General features: G+C 42.0%; 1 protein-coding gene across 1 annotated transcript; it reads left to right on the top strand.

Moving 5' to 3' along the window:
* The first annotated feature begins 2,841 nt into the window (after positions 1-2,841).
* DCUN1D1 (defective in cullin neddylation 1 domain containing 1) lies at positions 2,842-20,659 on the top strand. Its single transcript, XM_039713794.1, has 7 exons — positions 2,842-2,977; positions 10,880-11,096; positions 12,365-12,533; positions 13,024-13,154; positions 16,497-16,579; positions 16,816-16,912; positions 17,897-20,659. Exons 1-7 carry the CDS (start codon positions 2,975-2,977, stop codon positions 17,974-17,976), a joined length of 780 nt encoding a protein of 259 aa, XP_039569728.1. The 5' UTR covers positions 2,842-2,974; the 3' UTR covers positions 17,977-20,659.
* The last annotated feature ends 1,782 nt before the right edge of the window (positions 20,660-22,441 follow it).

The raw sequence follows: 22,441 nt of genomic DNA, 5'->3' as shown, positions 1-22,441 counted from the left end.
GGGACTTTGGTCTCTCTTAACCACGGGGTCAGTTTGCAGGCAAAGGGCCATAGCTGTAATCACACTATGGCTGTTACATCAGTATGATGATTTGGTGGTTTCATTTTCTAGAGCACAAAGTAAAAAGATGTGGTTAGAAAGACATGTCCAGCCCAAGCTGCCCCAGGTTATTGTTATCCTTCATACAGCTTTGGGCCTCTTCCTCAGAAAGTGCTCTAGGTTCTCAGCCAGGGGATTACACTAAATGGATTCTGCTTTGACCGAACATGAGACTGATTTGTCTGCTCAAGAAGAGAGCTCAGGTCAGTGCAAACCAGCTCAGTGTTATATTCAGTTATGCACTTGACACAGTTTTAAAAAAATAAAATCACTGCCTCATTTTCCTGGGTTTCACATGAGAAGATAAAACGTCATTGGTTCACACAACAAAACAAGGCAAGTGTGTCAGCCTTAAAATAAACTGAACAAGTCATCATGTTACCCTGGTCACGGCGATGATGCTGTGTGCACATTGCACAATGAAACTTCCTTCTCGTCTGAGTCGCTCAGGGCACGGGTCACGTTCACAGCAGCAGAGCTGGCTCTCCCTGCTCTGCCCTGGCCTCCATCCTGCAGGGAGCTGCACAAAAGGCAACAGGCCCAATTCAGGTAACTTGCACTTTTTGGGGGCCTCATGCTGCCTCCTGGCTTACAGAGCATCTGGTTTTGCTCAGAAATGGTGAGGGTGAGATTCAGACAGCACACACAGCATGCAAGTACCCATCTCCATCTGTAGGCAGGCTCAAGCACGTGGATATGGGTGGAATTGGGGCAGTCTGGCTGTGTCCTGAGGTGTGTGCCTGCCCATTGCAGTGAGCTGTGTCTGGAGAATAACTCAGTCTAGTCAGACCATGGTGGCCAAGAGCTCTGGGTAAGGTAACCTCAGATTCAGAAATTCAGCCATATCCCCACAGAAGCACTCTGGAAACCACTACAGAACAGTGCAGCTCCCACTAAAATCAGTAACACTAGACTTATGACCTAAATGGCAGCAGGAAGTCACTCCTTTTCTCAGGTACAGTTTCACCTGAGGACTGATCTTGAATTGGGAAAAAACCCACAAGAAATAGTATGCATGCTGTGAATAGCAGCAATATGCATTTCACATTTTTAAATATATTTCATTATCATATCACTGGATTATCTCGTTATCTGCCCTGCTCAGAAGTGGTTTTCCATACCTTCTACGACAGGAATTCATATTATAGAGCAATCTAGTAAGTTAGGGAGACCAAACCAAAAGCCAGTCAAAAAACTAAACACGAATATAGTGTGCCCCCATATACTCAAAAAACCCACAAAGAGTCCCTGCATTACAAGAAACCTCCAAGATCTGCAGGTATTAGAAAAAAACAAGTCACTTAAAAAATCCTCTTTCTCTCCTGAGGAGTCTCCTGCATGCACAGCTCATCCCTCAGATTATTGTTACATGTCACAAGAATTCTCCAGGTCTAAACTGTGTCTTCAGCTGGCAGGAGGGCTGTCACAGCATGTTACAGTGATGGCAATTAGCTACCTCAATCAAAGAGCTTTCCAGGTTTGGCTTTGCCTCCCCTGCCGTGGTTACAAGGACTGGGCTGGTGTGCAGTGTTCATGGCTGTTCACTGGCCAATTTGCATCCATCCCCAATTTCAAAATTATGCTCTTTGGTAGGATTCAAGGTATCCAGGCAACTGCTGTCTCCAAGAATAGCTGAATTCAGCTACATTCCCATACACTTGATATCAAGCTCTTAATTTTACTGTTTCATACACCAGGCAAATTGGACACTTCACAGGACAGGCCTGATTCTCCTCACCAAATACAACTCAACTCCTCACAGTCCCATCTAAGCTTTGCTCTGATTTTCAGGAAAGTAAGCAAGAAGTGATTCAGACCCTTTTCTATAAAAACACATACATAAACTGTGGACATCCATGATGAGGAATGGCTTTTTGAAGTCTTAATTTCTCTGCAGTGTGTGCAATCATACCAGTCATAATAAATACAGAAGCTTACTTTAATAGCTCCAATCTCAGCAGGAGATGAGAGAACAAGATCAGATCTCAAACCTTTGTCCTTCACAACAGCAGTATGCCACCACTGTGAGTTTTATCTGCAAGTATTTTGCTTCCCCAAACTCCCTCGGCTGCCAAAAGCCTGCAGTAGGTAGAGTAAGCTTTCCTGGGAAAAAACAACGGTCTGGGATAGTGGTACAAACCGTGATTTAACCATTGCAGCCCCTTCTGCTAGCACGGCCATGCTACTGCAGGAAGAGCTACATCTGCCCACAGCAGCCTGGAGCAGGGAAATCAGGGAAACCTTACAGGCGCGGAGGTGCTCCTCTGTGAAGCTGCTGCCCCGAGCCTCCACCTCCCCCAGGTCTCCGCGGCTGCTCAGCGAGCGATTCTGCCTCTTCTGCGACTCCATCCTGGAAAGCCCGGGGGATTTTCCCATCTCACCCTTGCCGGGGTCAGGCCCCCAGGAACGGCGGCCACACTGACCGCTCGAAAAGTGTCTGACCTTTTGATATTGACGGAATAGGAACACATAAGGAGTTTTCCCGACAGAACAGCGGGTCCTGGGGTGAGGAGCAGCTGGGACGCCGCACTCCCGCCGCATCCCCTCCTAGCCCCAAGCCCACTCCATAAGAGCCTCCAGGAGGCCGGGAGTGACTTTTCTCCTCCCTTCCCTTCCCTCCTCGGGCCGAGGCCGCCCCGGTGCTCGCCGCGACCTCAGCGCCGAGCGAGGGCCGCTCGCCGCCGCCGCTCCCGGGGAACGCGGCCGGGGCCGCCCCCCGTGAGGGCTCCCGGCTCCCCACACTGCGCATGAGCGGGGGAAGGCGGCGGAAGGGCCCGTGAGGAGCCGGGAGCCGCCGCCGCCGGAGGAAGCGCCGCCGCCGCCGCCCTCAGTGTCCGCCCGAGCCGGGAGGGGAGAGGCCCGCACAGCCCCCACCATGGTGAGCGGCCGCCCGGGGCCCCTCCGGGCCCAGCGCGGCGCCTCGGGGCCGGGCAGGGCCAGCGCGGCCTGGTCGTGGCGCGCTGGGTGTCCGGGAGCGGCCGAATGGCCGGTGTCGGGGGCTCCGCAGCCGGGCACGATGTGCTCGCCCGGGGGCTGCTCGTCCTCCTGCCGGGCACGGCAGGGCCGGCGTGTGGGGCCCGGGCCGCGGGGCGGGCGGCAGGGCTGCTCCGGGCAGGGGCCTAAGCGGGGGGCGCCGGGATCCCGGCCAGGCTCGGACCCGCGGGGCCCCGGCAGGCCCCGCACGGCGGGGAGGGGCTGCCGGCACCTGGCGTGAGGGTGCGGGCACCCCGCGGGACAGCGGCGCTGCTGTGGGCAGCTCTGGGCGGTCTGTGCCTGCAGCAGCACTGAGGGAGTGCGAGGGGCTGCCACGAACCAGGGGCTGCTCGGAGTTTTTCCGCAGGATTTCAGGCATCTCAGAGCCCATTAGGTGCTGTCAGTTCACAGGGAAACTTGGGGGTGTTGATGCTTCTTTGGGCTGGGATTATGTTGGAGAATTTTTGGATAATTGTTCTAGGGTCTTGGTGGGTTCCTTTCGTAGAATTGTTGTAAGGGAGGGCCTTGCAGAGGTCATCCTAGCAAAGGTTTATCTTGCTTTTTCTCTGTAATACAGTTCTTACAGCTGAGGATTTGCTGTGGACTCCCAGATCGACTGACTTTCTCCCTTGCTTCTTGTAGGGGGAAACTGCAGTGTTTAGAACAACATTTGCTGGTTCTGTTTGCCTAAACAAAAGAAAAATACATTCCTTCAGTTTAATTAAGGGGGCCCTCATTGGTTTCTTGCACAGTGTCTTATGCACCAGAGGGAACAGTTTATAATAGGACTTCCAGGCTTTCCCTGTATTCAAATGTTGTAACAGCTTTAGCTACTACACCTGTACAATTTAAAGCAGTACTTTTCTGTAGCAGTGATACAGTCCTAGGAAGGGTGTAGGAGGGAGTCTTAAAATCTACTGGTGTATGCTTATTGGTATAAGGATGTTTTATACTTGCTGTTAATACTATTCTGGCAAGCAGAGTTAAAAACATATTAAAAAAAATTACAACGTCATCTTTAATTGATGGAGTTACGTTGGCATAAAAATTTGGTTAGCCAGCATTTAAATTAGTGGTGTGCAGACCTCTAATAAACTTGTCACTAAGTAACTAGTATAATTTTTAATTGAATAGTTTGATGTAGATCTTCATTTGTGTTTTTTAAGGAGTGCTTAAGACTGAAGTCTGAATAAAGTTCAGACTGTAAGGGTGTCTTATTGTAATTGTGCAGGTCTGGGACTGTCTGAAATTGTGCATACACAGTAATGTTACACAACTTTTATGAAGACTTTTTTCCATAAAAATCACCTAGAGTTGTCTCACAGTATATCCAGTGTAGGTAGGCAAAATAGATACACGGTTGATGAAACAGACAGTTAATGTCTTGAATGTACATATATTATTGGCTGGCTGTGAGATTAGAAATTTGAATTGAACCATACTGTAGAAAGTGGCATTATAAGAGAAATAGTGAGGCCCATTATTCAGAGAATATATTTTTGTTAGATACAGCAGAGTTCTGTCTGCTTGGTCTTCTTGGAAACACTTAGCTGAAGAACCAGCAGACATATTCTGTGTAGCAGTTCTGTCCTGGGTGATTGGTGTTTATCAGAAGGGAGGGAGTGTGTGAATGCTCCAGTCATGGCCCCGAGCAGAACTGTTAGGCCCTGTGCAGACAGCTGTGTTCCAGGTTGTGCTTGCTGACTCCAGCACCCAGGTGAAAGGATGACACTGAAGTGGGACTAAATGACAGGCTGCAGCCTCTAGAAGTAGTAAATACAGGTGTGGATGGTTTCCAGTGCCCGGGTGTAGGATTCTGTACCTGTGCTTGTGGTATGCCACAGTTCTCTGTTTGGTTAGGGGAAAGGTAGGGAGACTTCACAGGGATCTGAGGATGCCCATCCAGAAACATGAGATTCGATGTCCCATTTTTCATGCCATGTACACAACTGCTCTGGCCCATCCTGCCAGAGGCTTTGGCCAGGTACCTTGTGCAGCACAGCCAATGCCATGGCACAGGCTCCTGCAGCTGGGGCCTGGCACCTACCTGTCCATGCAGCCCTGCCAGATCGAGCACTGCTGGCTCTGCCTGAGTCCAGCAGTGTCCATATGGCCAGAGCTTTGTGCCTTCAGGACAGAGGCTTCCTGCCCTTGAACCATCTTTGTCCTGGATCTGGAAAGGACACCACCCTGCCAGTATTCCTTGGGCTGCTGAGAGCAGTCAGCTTTTCTTACCCACTCTTCATTTGAGCTGGCTGAGCAGCACCTGTGGAAGTGCTGTCCTTCACCTTCCCTGTGAGTGTTACTGCTTCATCTCATCCTGAGGACAGTGCTGTGCCCATGAATCAAGGCAGAGCAGTAAGCTGGTCCACTGTACTCTCAGCCATCTTCACTGCCTGTACAGTTCTGAATGATTTAATGAGTTTAGAACTGTGTGTGGTAATCGAGGCAAGTGTGTGATTATCTACATCTTTATCCAGAGCCAAGTGCTAGCCTTGTCTCTATTTATATTGTCTATTATATTGTCCAGTTTGTGTTCTCTGAAAAATATTTCTGTGCTGATAAATACATAATTTCTTACTGCAAGCCTCAGCTGACAGGAAGTTGTAAAATTTAATATTACAAGAATTTCATGTCTGACGCTGTCTCCTGTAATGTTGGTGTACTTCATGACATTGTTATGTGGTGTTTAACTCAACGAGCTATTCTGCAAGGCCAGCTGTTTATACGTGAAATCGGTGGTGCATATGCATGTCTGAAGCAGTTTGTTGATATTAAACATTTGAGGCTTGGTTGTCCCATGGTAAAACTTCAGATTCTTGGCATTACGCTTTGGACGGAGTAGTCAGAGTGCTAGACAAGATGGTGCATGATTTTGTTTCCTCTCCTAGCTTCCCAGAGATCCCTTTGAACTAATACTTTAAATCACTTTTAACTAGAGCCATGAAGAAAATATTCAAGAATATGAACTACTCTGAGAACAAGGTGTGAAATTTGTTATGTAGCTCTTGATATTTTACTCATGTTTTACGGTGCCAATGCAAATATTCAGTATGAATAGAGCTTGTGCCCCAGACCAGAGTTAAGAATGCTAAACAACTGGCTGCTTTATGTTGTCCTTTTTTATTTGGAAAAGCCCTGATTTTTGTGTTTCCTTCACCTCTCAGGTTAGCACGAATTACCATTATATCTACAGCAATATTCTGGGTAGCTGTATATTGACCTTCTGCCTGCATACAAATACTGAAATTATTTTATCCACTAAAAGAACATTATAGAGGATGGAAAGCAACTTTAATTTTATGTTGTTATTTTTCCCTTCGATTTTATATCTCAACAGACTTTTTAAATGTTTTTGTTCTGTTCCACTGCAGCCAAGTGGATTTCACATCAGTTTGAGACAGCACCTTAAAAATGTCCTGACTGTCTTTGTGTGCCCTCTCCTAGAGAAACTGCTGTGGAAAATAAAATGTAGTTGAAGGACATGTTTGTTTACGTTATGCAGAAACTGTGGCTATTTACATTCATTGTTTTTGTCTTTACCTCAGATTTTTTTGGTAGTATACCTGTGTGCCATCACTGTTGGTGGGTTAATTTGCAGTTCTGTGTATTTACAGATTTTTGTTGTAATTAACATTTTTCTTACAAAACAAAGAAAAATACTCATGATTCTGCCTTTTAAGCTTTCGCCATGTGTTTGTTGAAATCAAGCAGTAGAGCAGATATTTTTAGGTGCCTTTGGTTCCTTTCATGGATACGGTCCAAGGTGGGATGATTCAGGAGCAGAACTCCCTGGCCTTTGGTGTCACATCAAGGGACAGAAGGGGCAGTCGGGGGAGGGGCTGCCCCGAGCCTCTGGGATTGAGCTGGCTCCTTGGGAGGAGCGGGGATGCTTCCCACAGCCACGGCTCTTGCTGGAGTCTGAGTGCAGTGAGTGTGAAGGCCCAGACTTTGTGGCTGTTGATACTATTTTAGAAAAGGCTTTTACCTGTCACATGCATGAGAACTTAACAGGCTTTTCTTCGAGTCGTGCCTGAAACAAAAGCACAGATGTCACATCGTTGGAATTCCTTTGCTTGGCGGTGAAACTGGCAGGAATGGGATCATCTGTATCTGTGGGAAGGGAAAGGTGCAAAGCCTTGCTCTCAGAGGAGATGTGTGAATGGCTTCCTTGGGCCCACGAGGAAGTTTGGGCAGCAGAACTCACCGTGCCCTGCTTGTCTCGCTGGGGCCGCATGGGACCTTTGAGCTAAGTTCAAGAACAGGCTCCAGTGGGGATCCTCAGCTCTCCAGTCCAGGCAGTGTGGGACAAAGGTTGGTGCTGCTTCCCATGAACATTATCCAAGAGAGTGGAGCCCTCATTTGGTTATTAGCTGTCTGCAGAATGTTGATGACCAGTGTGCAGAACTTATCTTTGAATTTGGGGTGACTAAAAACAGTGCAGAAGATAAGGAAAAACAGTGCTGTAGTCAGAGCTGGTAGAGAAGTTCTAGCATTTTTAGTGCCTGAGATTAGGAGAAAAAATACTTGAAGAAATAAAAGTCCAAGTATTTTATTTTTTATTTGTAATTTTTTCACTGAAGTATCTGATCAAGGAAAGGATATTGAATTAGAATATTCAGATTTGGTACTTCATGATAAGAGGCAAATCTTCATTTTAAAATTATAGAACCAGATGTTAATTAGAATGAGTGTAGTTTTATGAATCTACACAATGTAGCTTTTCATTTAGAGACGTTATTCTGTGTTTTAAAAGCAAGGTTATCTGTCTTGTGACATTCTTATTATGAAAGGTAGCTTGGATACCACACAAACTTGATCAAAGGCTTACAGAACTAAATTTTTCCTTTGCCTTTTGATCCAAGAAATAAGAGTACAAATTAGTTTCATTTGCTTTCCATTGGTGTTCATTTGTATATATAGGCAAGACAAATATCTGTTAAATAAAATTCTGTCTTCCTTTTTAACCTGTGTTAAAGTTGAGATGTTTTACGTGGATTGTGATTCATTACAGTGAGCACAATTTCAGTGTCAGGTATTTGTTGCCTGATGACTGTAGGATTAAAGGTTATGTGCTGCTCTGTATTGCACTTAAAACAATAATAGAGTATTAGTGCTCAGTGTCTAGAAATAGCCCTTAAAAGTGCAGAAGGTTTGGAACCTGTTCCTGCTTGAAGTGTGGGTTTTTAATGTGCTGGAAGAAGAGCTATAATAGGATAATAAAAACTCAGCAATAATTCCATCTCTTGCTGTCCTGTAGTAGGCCTGCAGAGAGTGCCCAGTCACTTAGGATGTGGAGTGTCCTGTCCATATTGGCAAGGCTCTGCAGAAGCATTCATCAAATATAAAGAAAGGGTTTTGGCACTTCTTCACTAAAAATAAACTCATATTTGACCAGGAAAAACATGAATATTAAAGAAAAAGAGTATAGCTGAACAGTGTGATTTATTGCATCTTCTGCCTTACTGAATGTTGTAATTAGCTGCTTGATTCTTTGCAATTTCAATCTTTTAAAAAGGTTTTATGTTGTTGCTATTACTTAGGGAGCCCCAAGCATGAGAAAATCTCATGTACATATGCAGAATTTAAATTTTACCATAAAAGGCATTTAAGCTGCAAGTTTTTGTTCTAAAAAATTGCACTCTTCTTTTATGTGACAAGATGCAGAACACACCACCTTCTGTGGTCCTGGGCATCCATGGTAAAGTCCATTTAAACCTGTTCCTTGACTTTTTGTGGGATGTCACTGCTTTTAGAGTTCACCCTTGCAGGAGCAGGGAAGAACAAAGCCTCCTGAGGGTTTTACAGAGTACTCACTATTAAATGAGCAATGCATACTTATGTGTACACATTTAAAAAAAATCAAAATACTAAAGTTTAAGGCACCGGCTTTGTAAAGAAAAAAAGAAAAGCCAAGATAATTAAGTATGGCTGTCCTATAGTGCAGCTGAGTCTGTGGTGATGCAGCAGTCTGGCTGTGTGGAACTGATTAGAGGAAGCTGGTAATTGATAGAGAAATTTAAATTTGGGATTGTTTCATCTTCATTTGGGATTTCTTTCAGTGGTTTGTTTTCAATAATGTGAGTTTACAATACATTTTAAAAAGCTGCAACTAAAAATCCATCAGTCATTTCTGGAGGTTGTTCCACACGGCCTTGTCAGCGTAAGAGATTTTTGTAGGAGTGTGAGCTCAGTAGTGCAAGGTGCTGAGTGTCTGCTGTGGAGTGAGCATCGACGCATGGGCTGCACAGGAGCTGCTCTGGTGGCTTGGCCTTGGCCTGGAACCACACCTGAGAGTCTCAGTTTCAGAAGTGTGTTTGTAGCCAGAGGTCCAGAGTGACAAACTTGGTCAAGAGACTGAAATAAGGAGCAGCACAAGCACATAATAGCTTTAAAAATGCTACAGCCTGACTAATATCACTCTGTTTGAAGTCTGCAGTCTGAGCTAAAAGTTTGGCTTCAGTTAAGTGTTGTAGATACAGGGTAGTTTTGGTTTGGGGGGGATTGTTTTTATGAAGGGATACTTAAGCTAAGGGTATTGTTCTGTTTATTATATTATGTGGGTATCAGTTTAAACCAAATGTGATGTTCCTGTATTTTTTTTTCAGTGGTGTAACTCTGAAGCTGGTAACTTAACTATTCTTACAAATAAAAGTGTTCGCGCTCGTCATCAAGCTGCAGAAAACTAATCCTGACTTTCAGGACAGTTGAATTTGTGTTCTGAAGCATTCGTTCTTTTTTCTTATGATGATGTGATTGAACACTAATTAACACTTCGGAATTAAGAGCTTGAGCACATACTGCTCCTAATCATTCTTTGGCTGAATTTTATGGTGTCATGGGATTTTTTTTTTCCCTTTTTCTCCATATTCAGTGAGAAGGAACTGTTGAAATTACAGTTACAATAGTGAACAGAACATATAAGTTTTGGTTAGAATACAAAGTAAACTAAAAATTAAACACTTGTGCCATGTAAAGAATCCAATCCTGACTTAAAATTTTGTCAGAACTTTTATGTACCAAGTTGTAACGTTGGGAGTGTTTGCTTTGACTGTATTGAGTGAACTGTAGAACTGAATTTGGGTGTAGTACAGGAGCTGTGATTGCTTTCTCCTGATGAGCAGTTAGTTTTGTATAACTCAGACCCTTGAAATCCTGAGTGTGCTGCTCCTCATCAGAAATATCCTTGGGATTCCCTCTCTGCTGATAAGCAGCAAGTCTGCCTTCAGTCCTGGGCTGGAGCAGGGCGGGATGGCTGGGCCTGGGCAGCAGGCCTGGAATTCCAGAGCTCTCACCTTGGCTACTCACTCCCCCGCCTGCCTCAGGCACCACTGCCTCTTTTTTTCTTAGCTTCGGTTGCTGCACCTGTGAAATGGAGACAATGCCTCCTCGCAGGAATGTTGTGCAAATTATGTAGGTGGAGCTGAGAACCTTCAAAGGCAAAAATCCTTTTAAAGAAAAAGAAGTCTTTAAGGTATTTCAGTGTGTAGCTCCCTGCAATGGATGGCCCAGCCTAGTCCCTTGCTGCCATCAGGAGGCACCTCAGGAGATCCCGTTCCAGGTGTGGCCCTGGTCCTGCAGCAGCTGGGACCAAAAGGACTCCAGCCTGCTGCTCAGTGGTGCTAAACTGTTCAGTGGCCTGCTCTGCCCCACCTCTGGAGGAACTTGATCAGATATTTTGGTATGATTGCTTGGGAAAATTATAAAGATACTGATTTAAAGAAACATGAAGAGACTGGTTTTTATTCACTTGTGGGTTTTTTTTCCAGTAGACATTTCTAGTTACAGTGTTGTCTGTTTTCACTAGAACAAGTTGAAATCATCACAGAAGGATAAAGTGCGTCAGTTTATGGTCTTCACACAATCTAGTGAAAAGACAGCAGTGAGTTGTCTGTCTCAAAATGACTGGAAGTTAGATGTTGCAACAGACAACTTTTTCCAAAATCCTGAACTTTATATACGAGAGAGTGTTAAAGGATCACTGGACAGAAAGAAGTTAGAACAACTATATAACAGATACAAAGGTGAGTACCCTGAATTTTAAGGCTCATTTCATACTTGTGTAATTCTTATTTACAGCATATTGGTGATGTTGTGCTCTTGTGCTGGGAAATCTTAACTGACTCTTTCAGCTTTGTTTTTCTGTGCTAATAATACATATTAGAAGGGAAATACAGGTATGTTTCTGCTTCACAAGGATTATATGGAGTTGCTTTATGTGATCTGAATGTATTTACATTTGTAGGACATTAGGGTCTGAGCTGGAATTGTGTGTGCAGTGAGTAATTGTGATGGTAAACAAGGATTTTAGGTAAGTCTCCTGGGGAAGGCACATCACACAGGACTTGCTGACAGAGGACAAGGTTGCATACTAGGGATGGCTTCTACCTTAGTTTTTATTCAGCTTGTTCTTATTATCAGGTAGTTACAAACAGAGTATAAAAGAAAACAGAGTCTTTGTATCTGTTACATAGCCAGTGTTCAACTGATATCCTACCACATAAAGTGGACTCAGTAGAGCAGAACAAATCCTGTGTTTTAGCACTTAATCTAAAAATGAGTGCTCTGTTTTCTGTCAGCTTTCCTATGTTTTATATGTATAATCCAAATACCTTTTTTATGAAGTCTTTGTTGGCTTGTATTAGTAGATCTTTGTTAGCACAGTTGAAATGTGAGCATCTCACTTCCAGACCAGATGTTGATTCCTTTGTGGAAAGAGGAGTGGGCCTGGCTGACTTGGAATCGCTAATGGAGCAGCATAACTTCCCCCTGGAGGTTCCTGGGTCCAACCTCTGCATGCTGGAAACCTCCTGTGTGCCAGGAAATGCCTAAACCTGCTCTTGGGGGAGCCGTGGATGGGCAGATTTGGCTGTTGGTACAGCGTGGAAATGAACAGTGCAGAATGGCTTCTGCTGGAACACAGCTCATCAGTGTGACCAAAGAGGCCAATAATTGATTGTGCTGGGGGGACAGAACCACTGTGCTCTGCAGGGAATGAGTCAGAACATCCTGCATATTATTAGGAGAAAACAAATGTTTGTGGTGCTTTTGTCTCTCAATGAAAATAATATGATCTTCATTGTATGGGAGGCTTTATTGCAGTAACTGCCTCAATTGTTAAAGCTTAACCATTGGGAACACTCATTTAATTTTGTTTTTAAAATACTCTCTTAGAAGAGCAGATCCCAAAAATGGCTTCTTGAAAATGTCTCCTTTTCTTAAATACACTTGTTGAACAAATTAGCTTTTTCAAATATCTGTTTTTCTTGATACTTACTTTTATGTGCCAAAGATCCTCAAGATGAAAATAAGATTGGTATAGATGGGATACAGCAGTTCTGTGATGACCTAGCTCTCGACCCAGCCAGCATCACCGTACTCATCATCGCGTGGAAATTCCGGGCTGCGACACAGTGTGAATTTTCAAAGCTGGAATTCATGGATGGAATGACTGAGCTGGGGTAAGTGCTCACTGAGTGTTCGATGGTGGCAGTGCGATCCAGTGTCCTGCTTTGGGGAATTCTCAGGCTTTGTGTCCTTTCTGAGACGTTTCAGAGCCCAGCATTGCTTGTTTGCCTCTGGAAGAACACAGCCCAGCCTTGGTCCTGGGAGGGTTGTGTGGTGGCTGGCACAGAGCTGCTCTGGCAGTGGAGCAGGGGTGTTGGGCAGCCCTGGGGTTTCTCTGCCTTGTGAGAGTGCAGGAGTCTTTATCACACTTCCCTAAAAGTTTTGTGGATTCTAGAACCTGATCTGTCAGGTATACGTGCACATGCAATGCGAAGAAATAACAAATAAAATTCTTGTAGAGGTGCAGACTCATTAAAGGCTTCCTGAATTCTGTTTTGATAATCATATTGTATTCTATAAACAGTTTATAGATTTTAACTCATGTTTTTATAGCAAAGTGAATAACACATAAATACACAAACAAATGTGCTTTTTAAAATGCAGATGTGACAGCATAGAAAAACTGAAGGCCCAGATTCCTAAAATGGAACAAGAATTAAAAGAGCCAGGAAGATTTAAAGATTTTTATCAGTTTACTTTCAACTTTGCAAAGAACCCGGGACAGAAAGGTTTAGGTATGTATTCTAATTCATAAGCATTTGTTCATGAATATTTGAAATGGCTAATTAAAGCAGTAAATGAATGTATTATTGTGATCCAATGAATCTGGAAGATAATCACCCTTGGCATAAAATACATCTTTGTGTTTTGAAAGATAGATGTCAATTTAAGGTATTCAAATTGATTATTAATAAAGGCTACAGAGTTTTATGGGAGAAGGTTTACCTGTTCACTCAGAGTGAGTTCTCAGCAAGCACAATGGATTATGCTCTTATGTTAAAGACATGATTGCACCACTTAGAATTTGCAGCACTGAACAGATTAATTGAATTTTTACTTTTAGGATAAATTGAAGCTGTAAAACCATTTTCTGCATAAGCACATTTGTACAGTCCCTTGTAACACCAGAAATGCTTGCAAATGTCTTAGCAGGGTAGAATTGGAATGGTACAAATGGATTCCTGTGTTCTGGGCCTGATGCCTGCTGGTGCCTACATACAGGGGTTTTTTTTTCCCTTTACCTCACTGAAGGCTTTTTTGTCATTATTTTGGAGTTCACATGCAGAGTGTGGCTTTGGTTGGTGTAACAGGTAAAATGGAAAAATAACTTATTAAAAATAATTTCAGAACACCACAGTTTGGATGGAATTAAAGCAACCAACTGTAGCTCTGTCTGTGCAAAACAACAAAAATGAGGGAATAAAAATTTCGTTCAAGCTGTGATGTTAAACAGCCAGGATGTACATTCATTTCTTACAGTGTGATTTGGCTATTAGCCAAAACTGGCCTTTCATGATACTGTAACTTCTTAAGTTAATTTTTCTGGTTTTGAGAAGTAATAAATTATGGAAAGGCTGATAGGTTCTTCCTTGGCAGTTATGAATTTGTTCTTCTCAGTAATGAAAATGCTCTAAACTGGCTGCCACTGGACAGCTTTGCATTCCCAGGCTGTGTAAAGATGAGCTTTCTGCCTTAGCTTTACTGGCTTTTATGTACAGACCAACTTTTGCCTTAAAATGAGTATTGAAAAGTAAGTAAATAAGCAAAAGCTCTGCATCCTTCTTTGACATCTGGCTGTATTTTGTTTGTTGTTTTCAGTGGATTGTGAATTTCATTGTATCCAGAGGAGCTAAAAGTGGTGCTAAACCATCTGAAAATACTTGTGCATGCTTGCAGTCGTTTCTGAATCATGCAAATAAATGAATAGGCTGATTTGTATTTCTTGTAGAAAGTCATTATAATTTTTTTAGGCTGCTACAACAAGGAAAATGTAGACAGCAACTGAATTGTGGGATTAATTTCCCAGGAAAACTCATTCACTTGCTTTATTTCTCATTCATCATAAAGCTTCTTCGTGCATGTTAAGCTCTAGCAGTGGCAGACAAGTATAGTTTTCTGAGATCCATATAGCATATACATAGTGTAAGATAGGTTTTAAAATTGTTTTTGTTTTAAAGTCTGGGTCTAGAAGTCTAAGCCTAAAGTCTGGATGCTTACCAGCCATTTTGGTGCTCATAAATACACGGTTCTAGGCATGAATTTAGAACAGGGCAGAATAATTCTGGAAACCCTGGAGCAAAACAATACTGGGAGAAGTACAGAGCTGCAAAGTAAGTGCTGCTAGTTAGGCAATTAATTTTGGTGTGTCTGAATAACTGCTTGTAGGAACTTGCCAAATTGATTTTAATGTATATTGGCCTCTAATCTTGCAAACATTGTTCAGTAGTTCAGGCACAGTTCTGGAAATATATTTCCTCTGCATAATTCGTTACTACTGTGTAAGTAGGAGGGTGTCTGAAAAGTTCTTGTGATATTTGCATCTCATTGGAAAATACCCTGTAGCTGGTGTTCATCTCAAACACTGTTTGCTTCTCTTGCATCTCTCTGGATAAAATTCAAAATGGAGGAATTTTGAAACTCTTATATTTGATCCAGGAGGATTTCACTGAGCATTTTCACACTTCCAGAAACCTAAAATTATATCTTTACCTTCCAGTTTTGTTATTTCATGTAGTTTATTTTTAAAAACGTAGGTTGTCCCAAGGCATTATGTCATCATGCTTTACATGTTTGGACTCATACAGTGAGTTTGAGGTTGCAGCATCCTGAGAGTGAGCTTTTAACAGCCTTTGCTTACCCACAAGAATTACCTCAAAATTGTGTAAAGATGTCAGAATGCACAGTTTGTTTATAGTGATTGTACAGTAGAAATTTGCTAGACTGTCAGATAGCTAAGAGCCTTTGTTAAAAAGAGACCACTCACCTGGGCAGCCTTTTGGGGTCACTGTGTGACATCCTGTGGCTGAGGATACTGGGTTTGGTAATTCACAGTGAGTGGGGTTAGTGCTGCAGCACTTCCCTGGTGGTTCCTGGCAGTGCAGGTGACCCTGGGCAGAGTTGTGGGTTCCAGATGTTTTTTATGTGCTCACCAGCTCCTGTCTGCCCCTCCTGGCACTTTGGCCCTCCCCAGGAAGGGGGGAGCTGCCTCTGTCCCTCCCCTCCATCCAGACCAGCCGGGGTTTTTTGGGAGCTGCTGCCCTCCAGCAGCTCTGACAGGCAGGGGGCTGCCCTCAAATCTGTCAGGGCAGGCTTCACTCATTCCAAACAAGCAGGAATTTAACACAAGGCTTGGAAAGAAGAACAAAAAACTCCAACCGACCACAAAAAACACCCAACAAACAAAAGGAAAAAAATCCCAAACCAAAACAGCCAAAAACTACCCCAAACCATCAACAAAAAAACCCAAATAAAAGCAAAAACTCAGCCCAACCAAAACACCACCACCAACAAAAAACCCACTATCTTCTGTCTGCTCAAGGACACTACCTAAAGATTCTTTTTCAAAAGGAAATCTTGACTACAGAAATGAGCACTTGACAAAAGCCTTGTTACAAAGGCAACACTTGTAATAAGGTTGCCCTAAAAATGAAATAATTAAAAGTTGGTTTTATCTAAATTGTATTTTGTACATTAAAAAAAGAAAGTCTCAGTAGAAAATACAAATTTTCTTTTCAAGCCAATAGCATCTTTAACTGAAAATATTTTGCTGACTTTTAACTAAACTGTTGTTAGATAGCAAAAGGCATATGAAATGTCCTGGGGGGTTTTGGACATGTTAGATATTAATGTGGACAATTTTCAGTTCTGTGAAATATAAAATATGTGTGTAAAACTTTATTTATGGTTGCCTTTTTGTAAAGGATCCATGAGTATATTTGCATTAGTTTAATCTTTTAATTTTCACAATCTTTTCTTTTATACATGCATAAATACATGGTTGATCCTAGTGTTAGATGCTTGTGGAGATTATATATTTGGTATGCATATCTCTAAAAGTAATTATTTTAATATTACAGATTTAGAAATGGCCATTGCCTACTGGAATTTAGTACTTAATGGAAGATTTAAATTTCTAGACTTGTGGAACAAATTTTTGTTGGTAAGTTTAAAGCTTTACATAATCTGGACTGCAGTATTTTCAGAACTTGGAAGATAAACATGTTTAAGTTATTGAGTAGATGAAATAGACTGTCTTGACCTAAATCACAGATATTCATAGTGTGTACAATAGAAATATGTTTTGGGGATATGGATGTGTTTGAGACAGTAAAAATGAATGTATAATAGGGTTTTAATTTATTTTTTTAAATATAAATTTTTCACCTCTCCAAACAGGAACATCATAAAAGATCAATTCCTAAGGATACCTGGAACCTTCTTCTAGACTTTAGTACAATGATAGCAGATGACATGTCTAACTATGATGAGGAAGGTAAACATTGCCATCTTCCCTCATTAACTTCTGTGTTTTATGTTACATTTATTTCTGTAATCTGTTTTGGCACAATCTCAAAACCAGCTCCATTAGAGTATTTCTGGTGATCTGAAGTCCAGCTAGGGCTGCTTTAATGCACGTTGTAATCATATCTGTTATTAATGTTTTAAAAAAGAAATGCTGCAGCTTTCATGGAATCCATTTTCTTTTTTTGTTCTAAGCTCAGACACAAATTCTTTCTTACTGAGACAACCTCAAATTCTTTCTTATTGAGACAAACCCTGCTATATGTCCATTTAAAACCCACAGATTCTCTGCTGGTGCAGTTCTTGGCAGCTTCATCCAAGTAACTGATCCATGGTTTGTGCAGCTCTGTGTAGGGTCCTTTGGTTACTGCATTTTGTAGCTGAGGATGTTTTTAAGTCTGGTTGCTTCAGTTTATGTGAGGCTTGGACATGTTCTGACATAGAAGTGAAGCTGGCAGCACACAGGGGTTTCTGAACAGAACTCACTTCCTACCAAATGTGTTTCTTGTAAACTTTTGTATCGATCTTTCCTCTTGCGGTCCCTGTGCAGCCAAGAACAGCTGATTACCCTCAGCCTTGGCAGCACATCAGTTCAGTGAGGGGGGAAACGAAACTTGGGATACCTCCAGAGCAGAGGGCAGCAAACTTCTCCAGCTTTATTTAGTGATTATGGACTGTCCTCATTCCCTCATCAGTTTTGAGTTAGGGTTTTGGTCAGTTTTTTGGTTTTGTTTGGAAGATGACCCTTGAAGGTGATGTGTATTAACTGGCTTTAAAGGAAGCAGAAATCTTTAACCGGCTCTTAAATTTCAAGCAGGAAAATAAAATTGTATTTTTTTGCTTTGAACTCTGCCTAGTTTAATACTGGAAAGCAAATAGCTTGTCTGGATATGAAGCTTGTGAAAGAATGCCTTGTTGAACCAAGTTCTTACATTCTGGTGTTTTCCTCTTTTAGGGGCATGGCCAGTTCTTATTGATGACTTTGTGGAATTTGCACGCCCTCAAATTGCTGGGACAAAAAGTACAACAGTGTAGCACTAAAGGACCCTTCTAGAGTGTACATAGTCTGTACAATACCTGAAATGGAAAATTGCACAGTCAATTTCTGCTGGCTGACTGAACTGAAGATCAATCCTCACAATATGGCTGAGGGTTGAGACAAACCTTTAAGGATACATCTTGGACCATATCATATTTCATTCTTCTACTGGTGGTTTGGGCTTTTCTTCTAGTCTGGACCACTCTTGCCCGTTAAAATTCCAACACTGTGGATTTCATCATGGATTTATTTTTTGTTGGTGGATCACTCTAGTTTCATCTCCCATAAGTCCTAGAAGCTTTATAATTATTTTGAGGTTTCTGATTTCACATAAAGCACAACGCTGGTCATCATCAGACAACTGTTGTATGGCATCTGAATTATACAGATCAACATCAAAACAATTTTTAAAAGAATCCTTAAATACACACTTGGGGCTAGTTGCAAAGACTGTACTGATAGCACTTCCTGCAAGAGTGATATATTTAAGTGTACTGGGTCCAAGTTTTTTCTTTCCTGGAAAAGTGCAGGTGTCGTCTGAGCTTGAGTCTCTGTCACAGCAGTGACGGGAATGACCCAGGAGCCCCAGGGCTGTTGATTGGAGGTCTCTGGTGCCTGGCTGAGGTTTGCTGGTGGCTCAGCTGCTCTGGGGACAGCTTGGGGACGACACAGGTTGAGCACTTCCCCCCGGGCCATGGCAGAGCCCGCAGTGGGCTGAGCTGTGTCCTCACAGGAGCCAGCGTTCTCTAGGTTACTCTCCAAGAAATCAGATTTCATTACAGTTTTGAAATGCTTATCTGTCTGTCAAAGAAAGGTTTTTCATTTCTGTGGAAATCAAACACTTGAATATACTGAATTTGTGTCTTAACTGTTTGCTACACAATACAGTATTTTAAATTGAGACATGTGACTTTTATGGCTGAGGTGTGACAAAGCAAATGGCCCTGTTGTACAAGAAGCTGGTGAGGTTGATGTGAATCTGGGTTTTGAAACCATTATCCTGGTAAGTTAAGTCTTCATAACATAGAGGTACTGCCATTATGGATGACACCCTTTCTTAAATTATTTTGCTGAGTTTTCCTTAAATTGACGTATCACTGTGGTTGCCAAATACAGAAATTCAAAGTAAAGCTTTCCCAAACAAGCACAGATCAGATCCAAACTACTCCACTGGCTATGTTTGTTTAAATTATTTTGTTGATCATCACTACTTCTGTCTTGCTGCATTTGACTAAATTGCTTCATTTGGATCAAAGCAGGTTTTATCAAATGCAGTTCTTTAATAATACAAGAGCTCTTGAGCTGCTTTTATGGTCTTTTACTCCTCACTGAGTTACTTGTGAAGAGATGTGCTAAATCCTGCTCTGGAAAACAAGCTGGAAAGAACGAGCTCCAGGAGAGGAGACAGACCATACTTACATGTGAGAAGAGGGGGTTTAAGTCCATGCTCTAAATAGTGCCCTGATAAGGCAAGAATTATTCTTGAGATGAGTCATTGGTACTTGGCACTAGACTGCAGCACGATTTTATGCAGATGCTAAAAGTATTTTAAAGAAAAATTGATTTAAACAGCTAAAATTTTTATTTGTACTGTGTGCAGTTGACCTTAAGGCTGGCTCCCCTTACAGCAGTGCCCTTTTGGCAAATCCAGTTATGCATTTATTCCAAAAATACAATTCCTCAAAAACATTGCAGACTTTCTCCAGCTACTGGAATTGGCTATGCCAAAAACTGTGTGTTTTGCTGCTTTCAGTATTTCCTTTCTCAGTTTTGTGTAAATAAAAACGGGGACTTGAAATTATGGGGTGGGTGGGGTGGAAAAAAAAGAAAAGTTCGACAAGGTTATCTCTGCGTGCTGTTTTCTGTCTTGAGGGTTTTGGTACTGTTTCAGATTGATTAGTTCAAGTATGCTGTGCTTGGAGAGCAGAACTGACTTGCTTTTCAGCCCAATGCAGACTTGTCCCTCAAAAATGTCTGGGATTGGGCAATGGCAAAATGCTGTGGTGTTTTAGAGACTCTTCCTTTTGAATGCAAGATCTTTCCAACAAAATAGTGTTGTCATCAGTTTGGTACTACATGCTTATAATTACTATGTAATTATAAAGAAATACATAAAAACTTTGACTAATTATGTTGCAGAAAAGGGTTATTTGTGCTATCATGGCATCTTTAAAAGTTTTTCAAAATGACTGAAGTTGAAAGAAACATTGATTTAACAGGGTGTTGTTCTAAGGACAAAATGCCTGGTTACAGGGAATATTTTGTACTGAAGCGTGCTCGGATGTGGCCATGTGGTTTTTTTCCTTTATATATGTGTGGGGTTGGGTTTTTTTTTTGTTTGTTTGTTTGGTTTTTTTTTAAGAATGCAGCCAGTTGCTTACTTGGATTGCTTTAATTCGTAAGTGCTTATGTCTTCAATTTGATGATCTCCCCGCAAATGGATTGATTTAATTTTGCCAAATGTCAAGGAAAAAAAAAATGAAGGCAAACATCAAGTTTGTAAAGTGTTTTTATACATTAAGATATGTACAAAATTAGAAGTGCCCTGATATAAAACACTTAATCTCGAGATTATATTTAGTAAAAACCCATCATTTACATATCTCTGTAAGTTCAAAATGTAACTTCTTACAATCCCTCTCATTACCAACAGAGGCAATAAAGCTCCAGTGAAATTGCCATGACTGAGGTTTGTACTGCATTGTTTCAGTGTATTATTTGTAAAACTTATTTCTGGAATCTGCTTTTAGGGAATGGGGGAAAAAAACCCAAACCATGGAACAGATGTGTTCTGCATAAAATATGGTTCAGGGCAAGTCTTTCTTTTGGGTGGGTAAAAAAGGATCTAAAAACTGCTCCTCCACCTTGCCTGTTGCTTGTTCCCACTGTTTACAAGTCCCAGCTGGAGCTGATTGTCCCAGCCCTGGGCAGGGCCGTGCCCCAGCTCCTGAAGGAAGACACCACACTGCAGTGGCTGTTGTGCCTCAGGTTCAGCAGTAAAGCCACTTCTTCTTCATCAACCTGTTAATAGGTAACTTATGACTTGCCTCAAAACTGTTTTACAGTGAAATCCATACTGAGACATCCTTATTTAAGAAAGATATAAGTTTTTTTAAAGAATGCATTTAATAAACTTTTGTCATTCACACTTTGATTTCAATAATGTTGCCAGAAGTCTCTGTAGCTTTTATTTGAGGACGGTAAATTGTCTGGGTTGGCTTTTAAACAAAAACCAGTGATGCCCTTCAGGCCTCTGGGATCTCTAACAGTTGACCACACCATTAAATACTTGCTGTAATTATAATTTCATCTATCAAAAATAGGCCTTAGCTTTGTAAATATGAAGCTGGTTTAGTACCAATGTGTACTAAAGTAGAAGTATCTGCATAAAATAAACACCAAGAGTTTTGCTTCTAAATAGGCACCTGTACCTCAGGCCCAAGTCTGACCATTTAAAGTGGTAGAAAACTCAACCCCCACTTCTGGAATTCTCAGTCAGCAAACGCTGCCTAAATGCAATGTCAATGTTTTGCATGAAACTGCAGTTGTCTCTTTTCTAAACTCAACTTTGTGTTTGCGGAATATACCATTTCAAGCCTTTGTCAGTGTTCAAAGGACAACTGGCAGGAGTCAGGGATAAATCAAATCAGGGCAAGGAACCTGGGAGGGTGAGAGATGAGGGGGCTGTAAGAATTGTGTGGGGAGGGGCCCAGGTTTGTTATCTTTTTCTTGCTGGTGATTTCTCTCCAGCCCTGCTCCTGACTGTTCCTGGGCCAGGGTGGAGCAAGCCTGGCTGTGCTCTGCCATCTTTTCCTCTACCAGTTACAGAATTAAAACAATGACTCAGCTAGAAGTGAAAATTTTATTTAATAAATATAATTTTCATAAACCATTTTCAAAACAACTACTGACCAAGCTGTACAAGGAACAAGCACAAGGCCTCGCTGTCAAAGGAGCAAAAATAACATGAGGCAGCCACAGTGTCAGAGGTCCAAAATTCTTTGTATTACTTATTGCTCATTTCCAGTGGGCAACACCCCTAATCTGCCTAAAATTAAGGATCAACAGCTTTTAAAAGGTACTTCTTGCAGAGGTGAAAGCATTCCAGTTTTTTCCTTCAAAGAAGCAAGCTCAATCCCTCTTCAGTGACAAAACAGGACTCTAGATGATGATTTGTTATTTTTGTATGCATAAAACCTGAAATCTGTCATGGGGCTGCAACTAGGAATTGTAAAAATATATTCTTTGAGATAAAAATTAAAATCCTCCTGGAGCAAGGTGCGCCTCATTTTTAACCATTTCCAACTGCATGCTCCACAGCCCATCTTTTACCCTGCGGTCAAAATGTAAAAAGGGCGAGAACCTGCTGCAGTTTGAAGTAATTTCCTTGAAAACCGCTGAGGAGCGATGAGCAAAGCCCCGGGCCACGGCGGGGTCTGTCCAGCCCAGCCCCGCTCTGCG

The sequence above is a fragment of the Passer montanus genome, unplaced genomic scaffold, assembly GCF_014805655.1.
Source record: "Passer montanus isolate IOZ18808 unplaced genomic scaffold, ASM1480565v1 scaffold29, whole genome shotgun sequence".
Taxonomy (NCBI): Eukaryota; Metazoa; Chordata; class Aves; order Passeriformes; family Passeridae; genus Passer; species Passer montanus.
The sequence above is the reverse complement of the archived record's forward strand: the minus strand, read 5'-3'. Positions and strand labels throughout refer to the sequence as shown.